An 18,729-nucleotide genomic window follows, 5' to 3' on the forward strand; every position below is an offset into this window, starting at 1 on the left:
AGTCACTGGAGGGATGTAAAAGCTGTGGGGAGGATGTGGGGACATAGTTTAGTGGTGGGTTTGGCTGAGATCCTGTGATTCCCTGAATCCCTGGGCTGCTTCCCACTGCCTGGGAGTGGGAAGTGGGATCTAAAGGAGACTCAAAGGGGACCTTCAGGAGAGCTGGAGAGGGACTTTGGACAAGGGCCTGGAGGGACAGGACACAGGGAATGGCTTCCCACTGCCAGAGGACAGGGATGGCTGGGAGATTGGGAAGGAATTCCTGGCTGTGAGGGTGGGGAGGCCCTGGCACAGGGTGCCCAGAGAAGCTGTGGCTCCTCTGTGCTCCAGGCCAGGCTGGACAGAGCTTGGAGCACCCTGGGACAGTGAAAAGTGTCCCTCCCCTTGGCACTTAGAGATGATCTCTAAGGATCCTTCCAACCCAAACCAGAATTTTATAACTTTTTTGGTGGCATTTCTTTCAGCAAATAAAGCAGCAGGAGGGAGCCCAAGGCAGGCATGGGATGCCCCCATCCTACAGGAATTGTTCATGGCCTTCCCACAGCACAGTTAGACCCCAAAAACCAGGAGTGGCAGCTGAATGTTTAAATAAAAGATTTGACTTTTATTTAAAATAAAATGTATTTGAACATAGTCTTGATAGCACGGACTACGGGAACGCAACACTGGTTATTCCTTGGCATTAGGTGGGCACGGGATCCCTCCTCATTAGTGTTAATGTGGGAATGGCTTCATGAACCTGGCAGTCCTGGCCCCAGGGATCAGTTACTGAGGGTGTTGTGGCACAGCTCTGGAATCCCCTTTAACTTAAATCAACATTTACCGGACTGAAATTGGTATTTTTTGTGTTTTTTTTAATTCCTTGGTTTGTCCCCGTACCCCTTCCAGACATCCTACAGTTAACTGCTGATCTATGCAATATCCTAGCTGGCTTGTGAGACTAGTTACAAAAAACTGTACAACTTTATAAAATTTGTGGTTTTTTACATTAGTTACACAAAAAAACCTTTACTTCATAAACCTTTTACTTCATATCATAATGAAAAAATTTGCATATCAGAGGCAGAACAGTGACTATGCTGGTGAATACTAAAAAGTGTCATAATACAATACGGTGTACAAATAAAATTAAAAACAAAACAAAAAAAAAGAAGACAATATAAATGATTATCAAAAGGCAAGTTAAACAAATAAAACCAAGCTATAACAGACTAACAGAAGATAATCTTCGAGGCCACACAAAACTATCCTCAAAGTCATTTCAGGCACCTTCAGAGTCCTGGTGTAGTGTGAGAGGAGAGATGGCAGCTCTGCTCGGGAGCAGGACGACTTCAAACAGGTCAAATGTACAGAATAAAAACACAAAAAAAAAAAAAAAGGAAATAGAACACTCATGCATTAAACATGATAAATAGACTTCATATAGGTTAGCCCTGGATGGCTTTGCAAGAAGATGGCTTAGAGTTCTCTTCAAAAATTGGCTTTTTAAAGTCAGTTAAATCTTTATCCTGATCTGCCCATCGGAGTTTGGATCTGTGGGTCACCCTGCCCAGACACAGTCTGGTTATAGCAAATTAACAGAAGTGCTCGTTAGTGCACACAGATTAAATGCAAAAAAAAAAAAAAAAAAAAGAAAAAAAAAAAAGAAAAAAAAAAAAAAAGAAAAAAAAAAAGAAAAAAAAAAAACCCCAACCAAAAATCCAATTATTAAAAAAAAAAAAGATATATTTCAAGCTTACTTTATTAAGCAGCATTATCTCAAAGGACAGCTTTGGAAAGTTAAACATGAATATGGCCGTGGGGGGTTTTCCTGTGGGGGCGAGGCTGGCGGGGCTCACACCCAGCCACTGGTCAGTTTGTAGAACATCTCCTCGTCCAGGCTCTCGTTCTGGTCCTTGGCCCTCGTGGACAGGAAGATGTAGCCCCCGATGAACTCGTGCACCACCTTGCAATCCACCTCGGTGCAGATGAACGACACCCGCACCTCGTCCGCGAACTCCACCGTCACCTGCGGGGCACACACGGCTCAGCCCCGCCCTGCCCTTCCCCAGGGAAAGGCTCCTGCCCTTCTCCCTCATCTTTCTGAGTGTTTGGATGGTTTTTTTCAGTGCCCAAGCAAAATTATGTGGTGCCAATGTAGGAGTGAGCCCAGAAGAGGCTCCAAGGGCTGGATTTCCTCTGCTCTGGGAGGGCTGGAGGTGCTCACCTGGAGAGGAGAAGCTCCAGGGAGAGCTCAGAGCCCCTGGCAGGACCTAAAGGCGCTCCAGGAGAGCTGGAGAGGGACTGGGGACAAGGGATGGAGGGACAGGACTCAGGGAATGGCTTCCCACTGCCAGAGGGCAGGGTTTAGTGGGATATTGAGAAGGAATTCCTGGCTGTGAGGGTGGGCAGGCCCTGGCACAGGGTGCCCAGAGAAGCTGTGGCTGTCCCTGGATCCTTGGCAGTGTCCAAGGCCAAGTTGGACAGGGCTTGGAGCAGCCTGGGACAATGGAAGCTGTCCCTGCCCATGGCAGGGGTAGAATGAGTTGATCTTTAAGTTCTCTCCCAACCCAAACCATTCCAGGATTCTGTGAATGGTGATTTGGCCTTGAGGATCCTTATGAGCTCCTTGCCCCTTTAAATATCCTATGACTCTTATTCAAATATTTAGATACTGAAGTACCTTTTCTTGCCTTTTTATTGTTTTCTATTTATTTATCCATCCATTTATTTATTTAAATTACCATTACCCCTTGTACTCCCCCATGACTCAGAAACAATCCCCCAGTGTGTTTCCACCTCTCCATGGTGAGCACCTGGCCACACTTTCCCTGCTTCCAGAGAAAAAGAGATTGGGCACAGACCTGTTGAAATCTGGGCTTTCTTTCCACTTTTCCCTGGTTTTCTAAGTTGAATTTTGTCCACAGAAATACTTTATGGGGGCTGGGGGAGCTCATTCTGGAGTGACTGAACAAACCATTCATTTATTGATGCTCTTTCTCTTTTTGTCCACCCCGTCACTGACAGCTCTGCAGGAGGGATGGGATTCCCAGCAGAGTATCCAAGCTGGATAATTGGGATATCAGGGCTTGCAACTGAGTCAAAACAATGACTCTGAGGCAGAGGGGGAAACTAAATAACTTTTCCAGCAACTCTTAATGAGCTGCACACTGCAGGGGAACAGCCCTCATGTATCCCTGGCAATTTAAATTGGGTGTTCTGCCAAAAAGGAGCCCAAAATTTTGTGCATCCAAATATAACAGCACAGGAAAAACCCATCTCAGAGCCTGGGGAAGTAACTACTCAGGTTTTTTTTTTTTTTTTGCTATTTACATGAAAGTCTGAGTTGTATAGCAAATGAAAGGAATTTTAGTATGGATAAGGCCCTGTATATTTGTGTTATGGGTTAGGATGGAGCATCAGGGCTGAGGTTTTAGTTCATTTAGTTGTGTGGGGTTCAGAGAATGGAGAAAATAATTCCTGGCTACATGAGAGAAAGATTCAGGGTTTTATGAGAGAAAGATTCAGGGTTTTTTCTTAAGGGTCACACACAACTCCACCAAGTGCCTAAAGGGACTCCAGGAGAGCTGGAAAGGGACTTGGGACAAAGGATGGAGGGACAGGACACAGGGAATGGCCTCCCACTGCCAGAGGGCAGGGATAGATGGGATATTGGGAACTGGGAATTCTTCCCTGTGAGGGGGGAGAGACCCTGGCACAGACAAGCTGTGGCTGCCCCTGGATCCCTGGAAGTGTCCAAGGCCAGGTTGGACAGGGCTTGAAGCAACCTGGGACAGTGAAAAGTGTCCCTGCCATGGCAGGGGGTTGGAACAAGATGAGCTTTAAGGTTCCTTCCAACCAAAACCATTTGGGATTCCAGGACTCTGGGAGTGGTGCCTCACTGACAGGAGCAGGGGGAGAGGACGGGGGTCAGACACCATCTCACCATTTTGATCTCCCAGTTCACGTTCCACTGTTTCATGTTGCTGAAGCGCCAGGTCTTGACGGCGTCGCCCGTGCTGGCGTCCATGCGGATCAGCCGGTTGTAGGCGATGCCGATCAGCTCATCCTTCTTCCCACCCTGGAACCTGGCAGAGGGATTGACAGAAACAAGCCTGTGAGACACAGAAACCTGGCAGCTGGCTTGACTTGTAAAATCATTTTTACAAATCTTTAGAAACTCATGTTTTTAATTTCAGATACAGCGCGACTTCCCCAGCCAAGGACGTGCACAGGATGGTCTTCTCCATGGGAAGGGGTTGGAATGAGATGATCTTTGAGGTCCTTTCCAACCCAACCCAACCCAACTCAAACCAACACAACCCAACCCAATCCAACCCAGCCCAACCCAACCCAACCCAACCCAACCCAACCCAACCCAACCCAACCCAACTCAATCCAATGCAACCCAATCCAACTCAATCTAATCCAATCCAACTCAATGAAACCAAATCCAATTCAACCCAACCCAACACAACCCAATCCAACACAACCCAACCCAATCCAACTCAATCCAATCCAACCCAACCCAACCCAATCCAACCCAACTCAACCCAATGCAATCCAACAAAATCCAACACAATCCAACACAATCCAACCCAACCCAAGATGATTCCAAGATATTTAACACACTCCCTGTATCCACCATGGAAACTCCCCCAACCCCTCAGTCCCACCCACCTTGCATTGAAGTGCGTGATGCCGAACTCCGGCAGCGACTGCCAGGCTTGGATAAAGCGCATCTTGGCCTCGATGAGGCTCATCTGGGCCACGTTCTGGTGAGCCTCCAGGATGCGCGCCGTGATCTGCGGGCGGCGAGACACAGCAGGGTCAGGGGACAGGGGACCTCGGTGCCACCTCCGTGTCACGCACATGGGAGTGGCTCCGAGTGCGGATAATCAATAGCTCCTCCCCTGAGGTTTTATTTCAGCTCTGAGCTGCTCGGAGCCCACATGGAGCTTCCCATCTCCAGATAACAGAAAAGCAAACACAGCTCAGAGCTGTCTGGAGGCAAAGAGCCACTCATGCTCTTGGGGAACTTTAAGGATGTGAGTGAACAACAAGGCAAATTTCTGGTGTAGGGTTTCTATTTTCACCCCAAAAATCACTGGGGACTGTTATAAAAACCAACCAGGGCATGATTGTCACAGGGGAGGATGCAGGTTTTGTTAGTGCTTTCATTGCTGCTCTCTAAACCAAAGGGGTTCTAGATTAAGTTTATTTTAAGTTTATCTTAATTTTATTGTTGCTGTCACTTACCAAGTCTCTTACATAGCCTGGCTGAAGATGGCAAGGCGAAATGAAAAAAAAAAAAAAAAAGAGAAGGAGGCAGAAAGAAAAAAAAGCAATCAGAAATATGGCAATAAAGCAAAGAAAAAGTGTAAATTAACTGCAAACCAAAGTTCAAGCAAAAAAAAAAAAAAAAAAAAAAAACCCAAACCAAAACAAACCACATGCACAATTCCTTAGGTGGAAAAGCAGCCAAAGGGAATGTGAGCAGGGACAAGCGAGCAGAGATTGGCCACTCATGCCGGCCCTGCTGGAGCACTGGAGTGATCCCAGCTGGGCCCTGGTGTTGTGGAGAGATGGTTTTGGTCCTGAGATGGTTTAGGATGGATTTCAGGAAAAGGTTCCTCCCCCAGAGGGTGCTGGGCACTGCCCAGGCTCCCCAGGGAATGGGCACAGCCCCAAGGCTGCCAGAGCTCCAGGAGTGTTTGGACAGCACTGCCAGGGATGACCAGGGTGGGACTGTTGGGGTGTCTGTGCAGGGCCTGGACCTGGACTCTGATCCTTGTGGATCCCTTCCCACTCAGGATATCCTGTGATCCTGTGGTCCTGCTGGGGGGTGAAGGGGAGGGTGAAGCTGCCACTTCAGAGGTGGGTTCATGTTCTCACTTCCTTCTCCATGTCTCTACACAAACCCAAGGCCACTCTCTGGCTGGGGAAGCTCGAGAGGAAGCTCAGGAGCTCACTCTGAGCTCAGCAGATCCTTCTACTTGGGATATGTGGGGAAATGATTGGGATTCTGTTTCCAGGGAAATATTATATTATTTGGATAAAATATTATATATATTGGAATAACAAGCATATGAAAGGAATATCAGTTGCGCTTCCCAGGGAAATGTCTGCCCTTGCTGGCTCTGACACCAAACTCTGGCAGGGCATCTGAGAGCTCTGAAAATCCTTATTTTGGGTTGGTTTTTGTTTATTTAAGATTTAGTGCTTCCAATCTCAACCTGCCAACCCTACACTGCTGCATGTGGAGACAAACATCACCCCAGTGGGTCTGGGGCCGGTGAGGACCCAGAGGCTCCATAAATCCACAGCCAATTCCCATTCTAGTACCTCCTGTGGGCTGCACAGCCTCCTCCTCCCCCTCCTCCTTCCCTGTGCCGAGGCCACTAAAGGACCCTTGCGGTCGAATTCCTGACATTCCTGCAGCCTCCATCCCTCATTCCTCTCAGCAAACATCCTCTGCTGCTCCAAGCTTTGCTTCTGGCCACCAAGGAAAATCCTAAATCCACTGCTGAGCTGATGGCTATGAGGGCCCTGGTGTCCACACCATGGCCACATCCTGACTGGGATCATCCCCATCGTTCCCATCCCTGCCATTCCACGGATTTTATTTTTATAACCAGGATACCTGCACAGTAAGCAAGTTTTCCAGGCTAATATTTTTCCAGGTGCCTCACTTTTACCAGAAACTTAGAAAGTATTTTATATATATAAATATATGTATCTATATATATGTTAAAATAGTATATTTATGCAGCCTCTCCTCCATCCAAGTGGATATAAAGGCTTATTCAGGAGAATAATAAGGGCTATATAAAATATAACTCCACTGCCAGGAAATCATCGTGCTGTGCCAATAAAAAGTTATATTTTTCCGGCTTCTCTTACTTGAAGCCTTCTTCTGGGCTTGGAGAAATCATATCCAGCCCCAGCCAACAGCCTGAAGGATTTAAGTCACCAAAAGGCCACAGAGCAATGCTTTCCTTATTTTCACTGCCGTTCTGACATATAATTCTCTTCAAGAGAATCCTGCATTTATTCCCAGTGTGGAACAGTTCAGCCCTGTCAGGCAGGGATCGGATGGAGCGTGGATGGAGTTCAAGCACGAGTCACAGCAACTCAAAACCAAAGCAATGTTCCAAGGACTGGCATTTGGAAGCAGTGGAAAAGCAAAGACAGAAGTATGCAAACCGTGTTACAGCCAAGTGTGGATAAAGCACTGCAAGCAACTGCAACTCCGCTGATCCCGGGGATTTCTCCATGGATTCTGTGCAGGGGAAGGGGTTTTAACCCCAGCACCGGGCAGAGATGGGGCAGCAGGGGCCAAACCATTCCCGGAATGTGTGTAAAATAAAGATCAACCAATTTCAAATCTATTTCCAATTGAAATTCTCCGCCGCGTCCGTGCGCTTCACAGAGCATGTGGCAGGACCCCGGTGCTGGGTGCCATCCCCAGGTGCTGGATCCAAACCACACCCTTCAGTCCCATCTCATTTTAGTAACCACGTGCATCCCAGTGAGTGAGGACATTCAAAACATCCAAACCACGCCGTGTTAAACACCAGCCACTGCCGGGGACGCGCGTCCAGCCCGACCAACGCCGACAGCAGCCCCTACCTGCTTGTTCTTGTACTTCTTCAGGTAGCGAGGAGAGACCAGGCACTCGGGGTTGATGTCAGTGTTGATCTGCTCTGGGATCAGCTGCGGGTCTGGGTTCAAATGCTGCATTTTCAGGAAGGACAGGATGTTCTGCACTTCCATGCCGTAGGAGCTGTCGGCCATGGTCTTGCCCTTGGAGGCCAGGCGGCAGGCAGCCATCCAGCTGGCGTACTGCGTCTCCTGCCCCCCAAAACAGGGACATGTGTCTGTCACAGCCATGGGGGGACCACCAGACCCCTCAAAAAACACCCTGTGGAACCCTCATTCCCCTCCCAGCCTCAGGAGGCTCCAACAGGAGCAAAGACGGGCAGAAACCCAACCAAACCCAACCAACGTGTGGCCAAAACCCAAACAACAAAGCCAAGGCTAATTTTCTGCTCCAGAAACTCACAGGTGACTTGGAGCACATTTGGAATGCTGAGATCAGACAGGTGAGAGCATTTTCTATTTGTTTTTTAATGAACAACACCTGAGCAGGATGGTGGGCAAAGGGCAAAGAGGTGGCCAATCCAAGAGATGAACTTACGTTGTCGCAGCGCAGCCAAATCTCGTTCATCCCCTCTGCCACTGGAATCAGGAGTTTGATGTTGAACTTCTGACCAGAGATGTTCACATCAGGGGTAACTTCACATCCTGCAATGAGCGAGACAGTGTTTAGCAGGGGTGTGAGGAGGTATGATTTAAAAAGTGGCAAAGAAAGTGAAAATAGGAAAAGAAAAAGCAAAGCTCCCTGACTCAAGAGTCTCCAGTGGCATCTCAGGGCTGCCAAAGGTTTGTCCCACACCTCTGATGGGATGAACATTCCACACAACAGAGAAAAAAACCTGTGTCAGATGTCCCTTTTTCCAAGTGTCAGGAAAACAGGGAGGGGGGAAAAGCAAGACCTGATCTGAAAGCAATGAAGCCAAAGTGAACACGCACCCACAGAACTCCTGGATCCTGCCTGGAATCAGAAATGGATCCAGTGCCTGGCAAACACCCCAAAATCTCAATGAAACGATAGGAAAAGGTGACTGGACGGGTGTTGCTGATACCCCTCAATGTTATTTATGAATGATGGGATGCCATGAAGTGTTTCAGGCCAGACTGGGTGGGGCTTGGACCATCCCGGTTTAGTGGAAGGTGTCCCTACCCGTGGGAGAGAAGTGGAACTGGATGGGCTTTGAAGTCTCTTCCAACCCACACCATTCAGGAATCCCTGAATGGATCCCAAATCCCATGCTTTGGCTGCTGCAGCCAGCAGAGAGGTGTGAGTATCCTGCTCCTGGTGCCTGGAGAGAATTCCAAGTGGTTGTGTAAACACAGGGGGCGATGAACCGACTCAGCTGCGGCGTCAACGCCGCCTCCCAGATTTCTGGAAAGTGCCGTCACAGCAGATTTGTCAAAAGCTCCCAGAAAGGTCCTGGGGGCCAGGCCTTGCTCCCACAGCAGCCTGAGGTTGCCTGGCATCCCCCCTGCTCCTGCCTCCACAGGGAGAACAGACAAACTCACTGCAGCTCCGTGGCTGCTGGAGCAGGAATGTTTCACTTGACGTAAGGACAGGCAGCCACTGTAGGAATTTCAACTCTGGAGTGAGGCTGCTCCCAACCAGCAGCAGGGAAAGGAAGAGAAATAAAGGCAGCAGAGGAAGAAAATTGTCTGTTCCTTCCAGTTTCTGCTGTGGGAGTCAGTGCAATCCTTTGGATAACTGACAAAAAGGAGAAGTGCAGGTGGAAAGTTGGAAAAAGGTTTCCTCCAACCCAAACCATTCTGTGGCTCTCCAAGCTCTCTCCCCAAGCTACTGGGGGGCTGGTGGTGCTTACACATGGGATCACACTGTAATCACACTTAGAAGGCCAAGTCTGTGCCACAATATCAAACCCAGCCACCTCATTCCTTTACACACCTTTACCCAACCCCGAGATGGAATTCTGAGATGATAAAGTAAGTGGGAAAACAAGATGCAGGAGGAGCAGCTTATTCCTGGAAGAAAAAGCAGCTTATCTTACCCTGGCCTTGTGCTTCTCTTACCTCTCAGGTTCATCTGGTGAGCAGGAGTCCCGTTGGATTCCTCTTTGCTTTTGTAGCAGGAGATGGAGGTATCTTTGAAGGTGCACCAGTAGGGCTTGTAGCCTTTCAACGTCAGCTTCTTGGGCCTGCAGGACACATCTCACTTGGTCTGAGCTCCTAAAACAAGCTGCTCCCCAGGAAATCTCAGTATTTCCTCAGAATTTCAGCCCTGGCAAGCTGCTGTCAGCAGCCTGGGTTATTCCCAACCCTGCCTGGGGGCTCAGCCATCCCTTCAGTGCTGGCTGGAGGAGCTGAGCTCCAGTTCCAAGTTTTGGGCTCTTCAATCCCAGGGAGATAATTTGGGGCAAAGTGGGGGGAGCTGGAGGACTGTGCTACAAAAACAGAGGAGTCCATGAACCACAGCAAAATCTCCCTCTCCAGCCACCACATGAAACTGGAACCACTCTTCTGAGGCTCTGAGGGGAAGCAGCACTTCCAAGGACGTGTCGGTCACGCACACGCCTGAGTGCACTCCTTGTTTTCTTTTTAAACACTCCACAGCACAAAAGGTTCTGTTCTTCTCTACAGAAAGCCATGGATTTTGCTCAGTTCTGCAGGAGAACTGATGGCCCTGCAAAGTGAAGCAGCCTGAACTCACCCCAACACAAGCCCAGAGCCTTCACCGAGCTCCAAGTATCAGAATATTTTAACCTTCTCTGGTTTCTAAACCTTTTTCTAAGGCTGGATCTGCAGCCTCTGATGCATTTATTGTATTTTCATGTCAGAAACAGCTGCTGAGAGTGGTTTAGATGGGATATTGGGAAGAAATCCTTCCCTGTGAGGGTGGGCAGGCCTTGGCACAGGGTGCCCAGAGAAGCTGTGGCTGCCCCTGGATCCCTGAAGTGTCCAAGGCCAGGTTGGATGGGGCTTGGAGCAACTTGGGATAGTGGAAGGTGTCCCTGCCCATGGCAGGGGGTTGGAACAGGATGGTCTTTAAACTCCATTCCAACCCGAAACACTCTGCAATTCTATGATTTTATCTGGCAAGGGCAGTAACCTGGCTGGCAGGGGAGAGAGAACCATTCCAAATCTCCACAGCCCCACCAGGCACATACTGGGACACGTTTATAGGAGTTAAATATATGGAACACAAGGAACATGCACTGCTCCCCCAATTATCCTCTCCAGCTGAAATGTGACAAGAGGCACATCCAAAGCTGGGACAGCTCTAAACATTGCACCATTTAACATTGGATTTCTGGCACTAAAGTAACACCTGAGCCAAATTTTTAGAAGCAAACAGAATTCTGTGTTCAATCTGACAGCCCCAAACCCCAGCCCCAGGGTTCAGGGCTTGCACTGAGTGAGGAACCAGCAGCTCCTGGCTGCTCCATGCCCTGGCCCTCCAATTTGCAGGCAATTAGCTCCCAGAGTGGTGCCTAATTTGATTGGCAAATCAGCAGATCAAGGGGAAGAACAAGTTTTTTGTTTGTTTGTTTGTTCAAGGGAGGGAAGAAACAGGCACTGAGGCACAGCCTTGAAACTTTGCCCCAATTAAGCCAGACCACAAGCCCAGACAGAGGCAGAGACCGCGTTAATTCACCTCCAGAGAGGGAGTTTTCAGAGCAGAGAGTGCCAGGTTCTGGCTCCAGAACCAAACAATTCATAAAATAAAGGCTTGTTCCAGAGCTACTTCACTGTCTGCAGCATTTTTTTTCCCCCCCACTATCCTACAGCTCTGCTGTGAAATCCCATCAAGTGTTTCCAGCTTCCAGAACTTTCACTGCAGCAGCAATAAATTGCAAAAGACGGTCGTGGCTGCCAAAAATGTTCCTCCAAGTCCAGACGCTGCCGTTCCCCAATTCCATCAACCACCAACCAAAGTGTCAAAGAGAGTCAAAGCAGGCAATAAAAACCCCCTTAAATCCTGAGCAAGCTGGGAGAGGGGCAGAGTCAACTTAACCTGCTCTTTCTGGCATGGAGAGACCGGGACCCTGGCTGGATAGAATTCCTCTGCCTCCTGCACACCAGGAGAAGTCTTTGAGGGAGGTTTTTAGGTTTCGTTCCTCATTTTAGGATGGTTTGTTCTCTCCTGGGCATTAAATGTGTTAAAGAAACATCTCAGCAGAGCAGGAAAACACCTTGAATTTTGTATTTAAGAGCCAATCAACCTAAGTGTTGAATATTTTGAATATCATAAGGCCGAGAGATAAAAAAAGAAGAGGAAATGAAGAGGCAGGCCCATTAATTATTCACAGCCATTACCAGTTCCACAAGCAGCTCTTCCCATCAGCACTTACTTGAAGACTTTAATGTAGTCGGCGAGCTCCGGGATGGAAGTGATGTCACCCTGCAAATCAAAGATTATCCCATTCACTCCCAGCAGTGGGATCAGAAGTAAAGGGATGTGGTGCAGAGGAGGGAATCAAAAGCACCATCAAGGCTTAGGGGTTGTGAAACTGCTCCTGAGAAAGCTCCAGCCACTTCCCAGGAGAAGAGAGCAGTGAAAAATCCAAGGCCCAAGCTCTGCTGTTTTGAAAGCAGAGGACAAGGCTTGGTTTCCCTTTGAGGAATTCCTGCTGCTGCTGGAGCCAATTCCCAGCCGCGGGGTCACGGGCGGTCACAGCAGCAGCGTTTGCACAGGGAATTTTCTCCTCCCTTCACTTATTCCTGATGCTCCAAACAAAAGGGGAAGAGGCACCTCTGCAGAGAACTGAGTGGGGAAGGGATTTCTAAGCCTGGAAAGATTTTCTTTTCTCCATAGAATTTTTTAAATATTGAGTTTAAATTAATTTTTTTTTTTTTTTGCATCAGGGAGGTACTTGCAATTCCCAGGAACTGGAAGTAAAAAAAAATATAATTTGGGGGACAGGGAAAGGGAGGATTGCTCCAGGAGCTTCCAGCAGCAGGACAGTTTACTTTCAGTCTGCAATGAGAAACTGTTTACAGACACCAGAGGGAAAAAAATGCAGAATCTAAACAAACAATCCAGTAATTGCCCATTATCCGTATTCAATTACTCGAATGCATCTGGAAATGGCTCCTGCTCCAAAGCCCTACGGAAAGGGATGGGTTTTTTTGGATGAATCATTGTCCTCTTCACTCCTGTCTGGCAGGGACTGTTCCTCAGTGATGTGTTTCAAATCTGGTTTTGCAAAAGGAATTAGAAAATATGTCGTGGTGATAAAGATTTGTTGTTATTTCTGGTTTGTACTGCAAAGCTCTGCTGTTGTTAATGCCAATAAAGCGTCTGAGGATGGATGTAGCTTCAAAAAGACCCGTCATAAACACTTAAAAAATTATATGAAGTGTAAAAGTGGAAAATTTCAGAGATTTTAGGGTTGGAAAGAGATGGTTTAAATGTGCAAAATGCCTGGAAAAGCTGTGCTGGGCCAAGGCTGACAGGACTGAATCCTTTTAATGCACTTTAATTTTCAGGCTTTATATTTTTAAAGGTGGAAAACCAGTGTTAAACCAGCTTCAATATCAAGAAAAAAACCCTAAATGCTCTGAAATACAGACCTAGGCTAAAATCCAGCCTAATAAAAATAGGGTTTCATGAGCCTAAATTAGTTCTGAAAATCCAGCAGCTGCTTTAGGTGCTGTAAAACCTGAATTAGAAACAGTGGAAGAGGAACCTCAACGTGGAAAACTCAGTTATTTGGGAAAGTCAGTAGTGAGGATAAAAAACCAACTTAATTTTTATTTAGTTTTCCATTATTTCATCAGGAGGATGGCTTGGTGCAGGGGGGATCAATAAGATCCTGGCTCCTCCAAGACTTTTCCAGATGCTGCCTGGGGTTCCCTCTTTCCAGAACTATCTCTTGGTATCTAAACCCCCTGTATTTTAAAGAAAATATTCTTGGGGTGTGGGCAACCTTCTCATGAGAATTAGAAGAAAAAGAAAAGGGAAATAAATGAGGTTGGATGATTAGAAAAAATTCCCTGCGGCCCTTACCAGGATTGTTGACGTCTTGCCACCTTCCAAGGTGATTTCCAGGTCCGAGAGCGCGGCGTCCACCTCGTCCACGTCCTTGTCACTGTGGTTCAGGTGGTTTTCCGAGGACATGATGGACAGCTTGTTGATGTGGTACTGGAAGGCAAGGCCAGGGTCACACCTGGATGCTCCTGTGAGCCCAGGATCCCACGGGATCATCGTGACACAGCTGCCATGTGTGGGAAGCGGAGTGGGAAACCAGAGTGGGAAACCAGGAGCAAAGACCAGCAAATGCTGGGAGGGTTTGCTGGGTCAGGAATGACCATCTTGGATGTTTCCAGTCCAAGGAGTCTCCTGGCACTGATCTCTGAAGGAGATCTCTGGACTCTGCAGGGCAGAGCTGCTCCTTCCACCAGGCTGAGGTTGAAAGAGACCTCTGGAGGTCACCTGGTCCCACTCCCTGCTCCAGCAGGGCCACCTGGAGCTTTGTCCAGGACCACATCCACCTGCCTTTGGAGTAACTCCAGGGATGGACACTCCACAGCCTCTCTGGGCAAACTGTGCCAGTGCTCAGTCACCTCCTGGTATGAAGATGTTTCCTGATGTGCAGAGGGACCTTCCCATGTTCCAGGCCGTGTCCGTGGCCTCTGCTCCTGCCACTGGGCACCTCTGTCCACCCCCTTTCCTGCCTCCCACAAGGTGTTTATGGATATTTGTAAGATCCTCAATCCCTGGCAGTGTCCAAGGCGAAGTTAGACAGGGCTGGAACAACCTTGGATAGTGGAAGTGTCCCTGCCCATGGCAGGGAGTGGAACAAGATGACTTTTAAAGCCCATCCCAACCCAAACCATTGTAGGATTTTACGTCTTTGCATCTGTTTTCACCCCAGAAAACCAAAACATCCATAAAGTCTCACAGGAAGGACCGTGCCCAACCTACTCTGGAGCACATGGATGTAAACTGAGTCATTATATTTCTCCTTTCCTCTCTTATTTTTCCTGGGAGGAGCCCTTGGAGCAGGCAGCCCTGCTCCTGAGGGGGATATTTCTGCATCCTACAGCTTCAAGGTGTGCCAGACCACACAGAACAAATGCCTGCCACCCCTCTCGTGGAAGTCAATAGCAGGTGGAGCATTTATGCCAAATGACACTGAGTATTTCATAAAACCAGATAAATAAATAGTTCTGGGAAAGCCACAGATTATCCCCAGCTGGTTTGGGGGCAGAGAGCCAGAAAGGCACAGTTCAGTAACCCCGTGTTCGTATGGGATGGGTTAAGAAGGACAAAACTAAAAGTTAAGATAGATATAAATATATTTGGTAAAAGCAGGTCAAGTTCTTTTTCATGAGGGATAAGCAGTGGCAAATATTTAAATTTATCTCATAAACTCCAGTGAGGATCTAGAGATGGGAAATGACCCAACTTCTACCAGCATGAGAAGGCCGAGCTCCCACCAGAGACAAGGTGAGGCTTAAAACATGATTTTAAACTGAAGAAGGGATGGTTTAGATGGGATGTTGGGAAGGAATTCTTCTCTGTGAGGGTGGTGAGGCCCTGGCACAGGTTGTCCAGAGAAGCTGTGGTTGCCCCATCATTGGAAGCGTCTCAAACCAGGTTGGAGCACCCTGGGATAGTGGAAGGGGGTTGGAACTGGATGAACTTTGTGGTCTCTTCCAACCCAAACCATTCCAGGATTCTGTAACTGTGTTTATCACATTAACGAGCAGAGAAGTCTGCAAACACAACCAAGTCTAACCCACCCCAGGGGCGCCTGGGGCTGTCCCTCACCTGCAGTGCTGCAAACATCATCATCTCCTCCTCCGTGCACTCGATCTCCTCCAGCAGGATTGCCCACTTGGACTGCTCGTACAGCTGGTTGATCCTGATTGCGTCGTACTGCGGCACAGAAACGCGGAATGCTTGGAAAACCGGGAGCTCAGCTCAACACAAACCACGCCACCCAGGTGCTGTGGTGGATCCAGTACCTGGATCTGGAAGTGGATCCCTGGAAGCTGTCCCTGCCCACAGCAGGGGGTTGGAATGAGATGGTCTTTAAGGCCCATTCCAACCCAATCTATTCTGGGATTCTGTGATCTCTCATCTCAACACAACACTTTGATCTATAACTGAACATCCTCTGCCACTGACAAGAAGTGGCTTTAAGAACTCTTTAAGCACCTCTAGCAACACCTAAAAACCCTGGTATACAGGAGCACAAATCCTGGATTTGATGCCTGCACAACCAATTTTCAAACTTCCACGTTCCCTGGGAGATTTACCAACACAACAGCACGTTACAGATCCAGGCATCCTTTGCTCCAAAGGATGGAAATCTCAAAATGCAAGTGGAACAAGGAGCTCTGTACCTTTGGATTCAGGTCAAAAAAGCTGTAGTACTTGAACCGGAGTAGCAAAGCCTCGTTTTCTTTCACCTCCTGCTCCATCAGGGATCGGGATGAATCCAGCCACCTGTGAATTGCCAACACGGGATAACACACAGGGAACGCTCCGGCAGAGCCGCCGCGACGCTCTCGAGAATACAATCAAAAACCAGCAAAAACAAACTCCCCCAAATCCTCATCTCCTGAACTCACCCTTGGTTGATTTTGGCCTTATCAAGCAGCGTCTGGGGCTTGTACATTTTGGCTAAGGACTCCGGGGAGGTGACGGGCTGGCTCACGGCCAGGATTCCCGGGTTGCCCTCGGACAGGGCGCTGTCGCCGAACCAGGCGGACGTGGGGGACAGGGGGCTGCCGTCGTGGGCGTCGTAGGTCGGCGTCATCGTTTTGCTATAGAGTCCTGGGCTTGAATAGATATTTCCTACCAGCGAGGGGAATAAAAGCCGGGAATTAGCCTAGGGACAAGCCCTGCCTGCTCCCGGCCGTGCCGGCTCCGCACAAACCCGGAGCCAGCGGATGGAAAACCTTCCCTTTCCGTCTTTCCGCTATGGGAAAACACTGCGCTGCTTGTTCTCCCGTGAAAACCTGTCCCTTGCCTCTCTCTCGGCTCTTCTCCGAGAGCAAAACTGATGGAAAACTCATTCCAGCCCAAATGATGGGAAAAGACTCAGGTCTCCCACACACCGGGAAGCTCCTGCCCCCTGAGTTTCTGTGGCACCTGGGACATGAGTGGCCCCCGACTTACCGGCATTACCTGTTGCTTAAAGATTTTTGGAAGTCAAAAGTTTTTAGAGGAGCAGGAAAATAAACTAAGGGTGCAGCCAAAGAGACCACAGGCAGAGGGCAAAAGTCCTATTGAAGGTGGAGCTCACCTTTGACGGGGCCGATGTAAAGAATATCGGTGCCTATAGAGAGGGAAAGAAAGGAGGGAAAGTGAGAAGGCGAGAGAAAGTCACCCGGAGAGCAGGAGAAGGACAGAAGCCAAAAATGAGCGTTTTTGGAAGAGGGCAGAACAGCACAGGTGAAGTTGAACCACCAAAATGGAGCGTTGGCAGCGGCGCTGGTGGCAGCAAAGCGACTGAAGTGACTTCCTGTTATTTTATTCACGCTACGAGGGCAGCCGGGCATGGAAATGTGGCATTCCCGGATGGAAAAAGCTTGCTGAGGTGACCACACAAATTCAGGATTAATGTGCTGAGTGGTGCGATGTGGTGGTGCCAGACTGATCCCCAAAGCACATGTTACACCCAGGCCTTTTGAAGCTTCACAGCTCGTACCGATTCGGAGCAGACATGAAAACACCCAAACATTTAAAAATTATTAATGTGAAGAGAAAAAAAACCCAAATCCAGCTCAGCATCTCATAGCTCAAAATAGCTGAGAGCTTAACAGAGAGGTTGTGGTTGTCCCGTCCCTGGAAGGGTTCCAGGAGAGCTTGGATGGGGTTTGGACAATCTGGTCTCTGGAAGGTGTGGAATGAGAAGTGCTTTAAGTCTCTTTTAAGCCCCTTCCATCCTAAACTATCCAATGAAACAGCTCCTCTTCACCTCACAGGGACACTGAATTTTTATATAAAATCCAGATTTTCAGAATAAGAGAGGATCAACCACTGTCTCCTAATGCCAGGAATTCCAGTGCACACACATTCCACACACTGGGCAAGGAGCTCACCCAGCATCACCTGCTGGGCACAAATCTGCCCTCCAGAACCAGGAGGTCCAACACCACACTGGATTTTTGGGAAAGGGCTGTGTCCTTCCTAAATCACGAGCCTGGAGTTCAATGCACCCAAGCTCCCTCCCAGAGCTTTGCTGAAGGTGTTGATGGTGACAGAGTTGAGATGCCACAAACAAAGACTTTTGTGCCACCTCCTGCTGCTGCACTCAGCCACCACCTTGGGCCACGCTTCCAAACCACCCCCCCCATCCTCATGGACAAGGAATGACAGAAAACTGAGCTAGGCTGGAAAAGTCCAAGACCAAACGGATGGAAAAACCTTTCTGAACCTTCATTTTTCACAATGGGCATCTCAAGGAGCAGGAAGAACGGTGTGAATCAGCAGCACCAGTATCAGTGACAGCCAACATCATGGCTAGGAAACTCCAAATAATTACAAACCTGATTCTAAACTGCCTGGCAGGGTGGAAAATGTAAGTGAAAACCACCAAACAAGGATGCTTTTAATGCTCCTGCTTGTTTTGCTGGCATCCCAGTCTGGATGAGTCATTTGGGGACCTGTCACCACCATGGGTACCTGTCACCAAGACAGATCTAACAAACCAGGCATGAGCAAAAACCCAGCAGGAATGGTCAAGGGACGGAAAAATCCACCTTTATTTGCAAGGAAAAGGCCAGGGATGATTTCCAGGTTTTTAGACAAGGTACTTGCACTTTGAGGTCTGGGACTCCACAATTCTTAGGGTCCCTTCCAACTTGAGCTATCCTGTGATTATAAAAGCAGCAGAAAGGTGCTCTCCCCATGGATTGTTACTGGAGCAGAAAACTCCAACAAAAAACAGCCCTAAACCCCCATCACCATCCACAAACCCCTTCCCAAAAGAGCTGTTCCCTCCTCCCCATCCACCCTCACTGCAGCTTCAGCCTTCATGTGGCTTGAGCACACAAGGCTGAGCATCAACTGGACCAACAAAAGAAAATCCCACTTTTTGCCCCAAATTCTGGGCAAGTTTTTCCATGAATATCCCCCACATTCCTTGACTGAGTGTCTGCTCCATCAGAGCAAAGCTTCCC

General features: G+C 48.5%; 1 protein-coding gene across 4 annotated transcripts in view; it reads right to left on the minus strand.

Moving 5' to 3' along the window:
* Positions 1-584: 584 nt before the first annotated feature.
* FERMT2 (FERM domain containing kindlin 2) overlaps positions 585-18,729 on the minus strand; it is a 51,338-nt gene continuing 33,193 nt past the window's right edge. Inside the window, exons 6-18 of one of the 4 annotated variants that reach the window (XM_083862943.1) lie at positions 16,851-16,883; positions 16,174-16,399; positions 15,946-16,048; positions 15,368-15,475; positions 13,601-13,735; positions 11,943-11,992; positions 9,664-9,788; positions 8,180-8,286; positions 7,612-7,833; positions 5,239-5,259; positions 4,660-4,784; positions 3,926-4,067; positions 585-2,008 (exon numbers count right to left, since the gene is read on the minus strand). In XM_083862943.1, the coding sequence (XP_083719069.1) occupies positions 1,835-2,008; positions 3,926-4,067; positions 4,660-4,784; positions 5,239-5,259; positions 7,612-7,833; positions 8,180-8,286; positions 9,664-9,788; positions 11,943-11,992; positions 13,601-13,735; positions 15,368-15,475; positions 15,946-16,048; positions 16,174-16,399; positions 16,851-16,883 (1,571 nt within the window). In that variant the 3' untranslated portion in view covers positions 585-1,834. The remainder of the gene's footprint in view (positions 2,009-3,925; positions 4,068-4,659; positions 4,785-5,238; positions 5,260-7,611; positions 7,834-8,179; positions 8,287-9,663; positions 9,789-11,942; positions 11,993-13,600; positions 13,736-15,367; positions 15,476-15,945; positions 16,049-16,173; positions 16,400-16,850; positions 16,884-18,729) is intronic. The other 3 variants (XM_083862945.1, XM_083862944.1, XM_083862946.1) reach the window with 3 other exon arrangements.

This window comes from Zosterops lateralis (assembly GCF_965231275.1).
Source record: "Zosterops lateralis genome assembly, chromosome: 6".
Classification (NCBI taxonomy): domain Eukaryota; kingdom Metazoa; phylum Chordata; class Aves; order Passeriformes; family Zosteropidae; genus Zosterops; species Zosterops lateralis.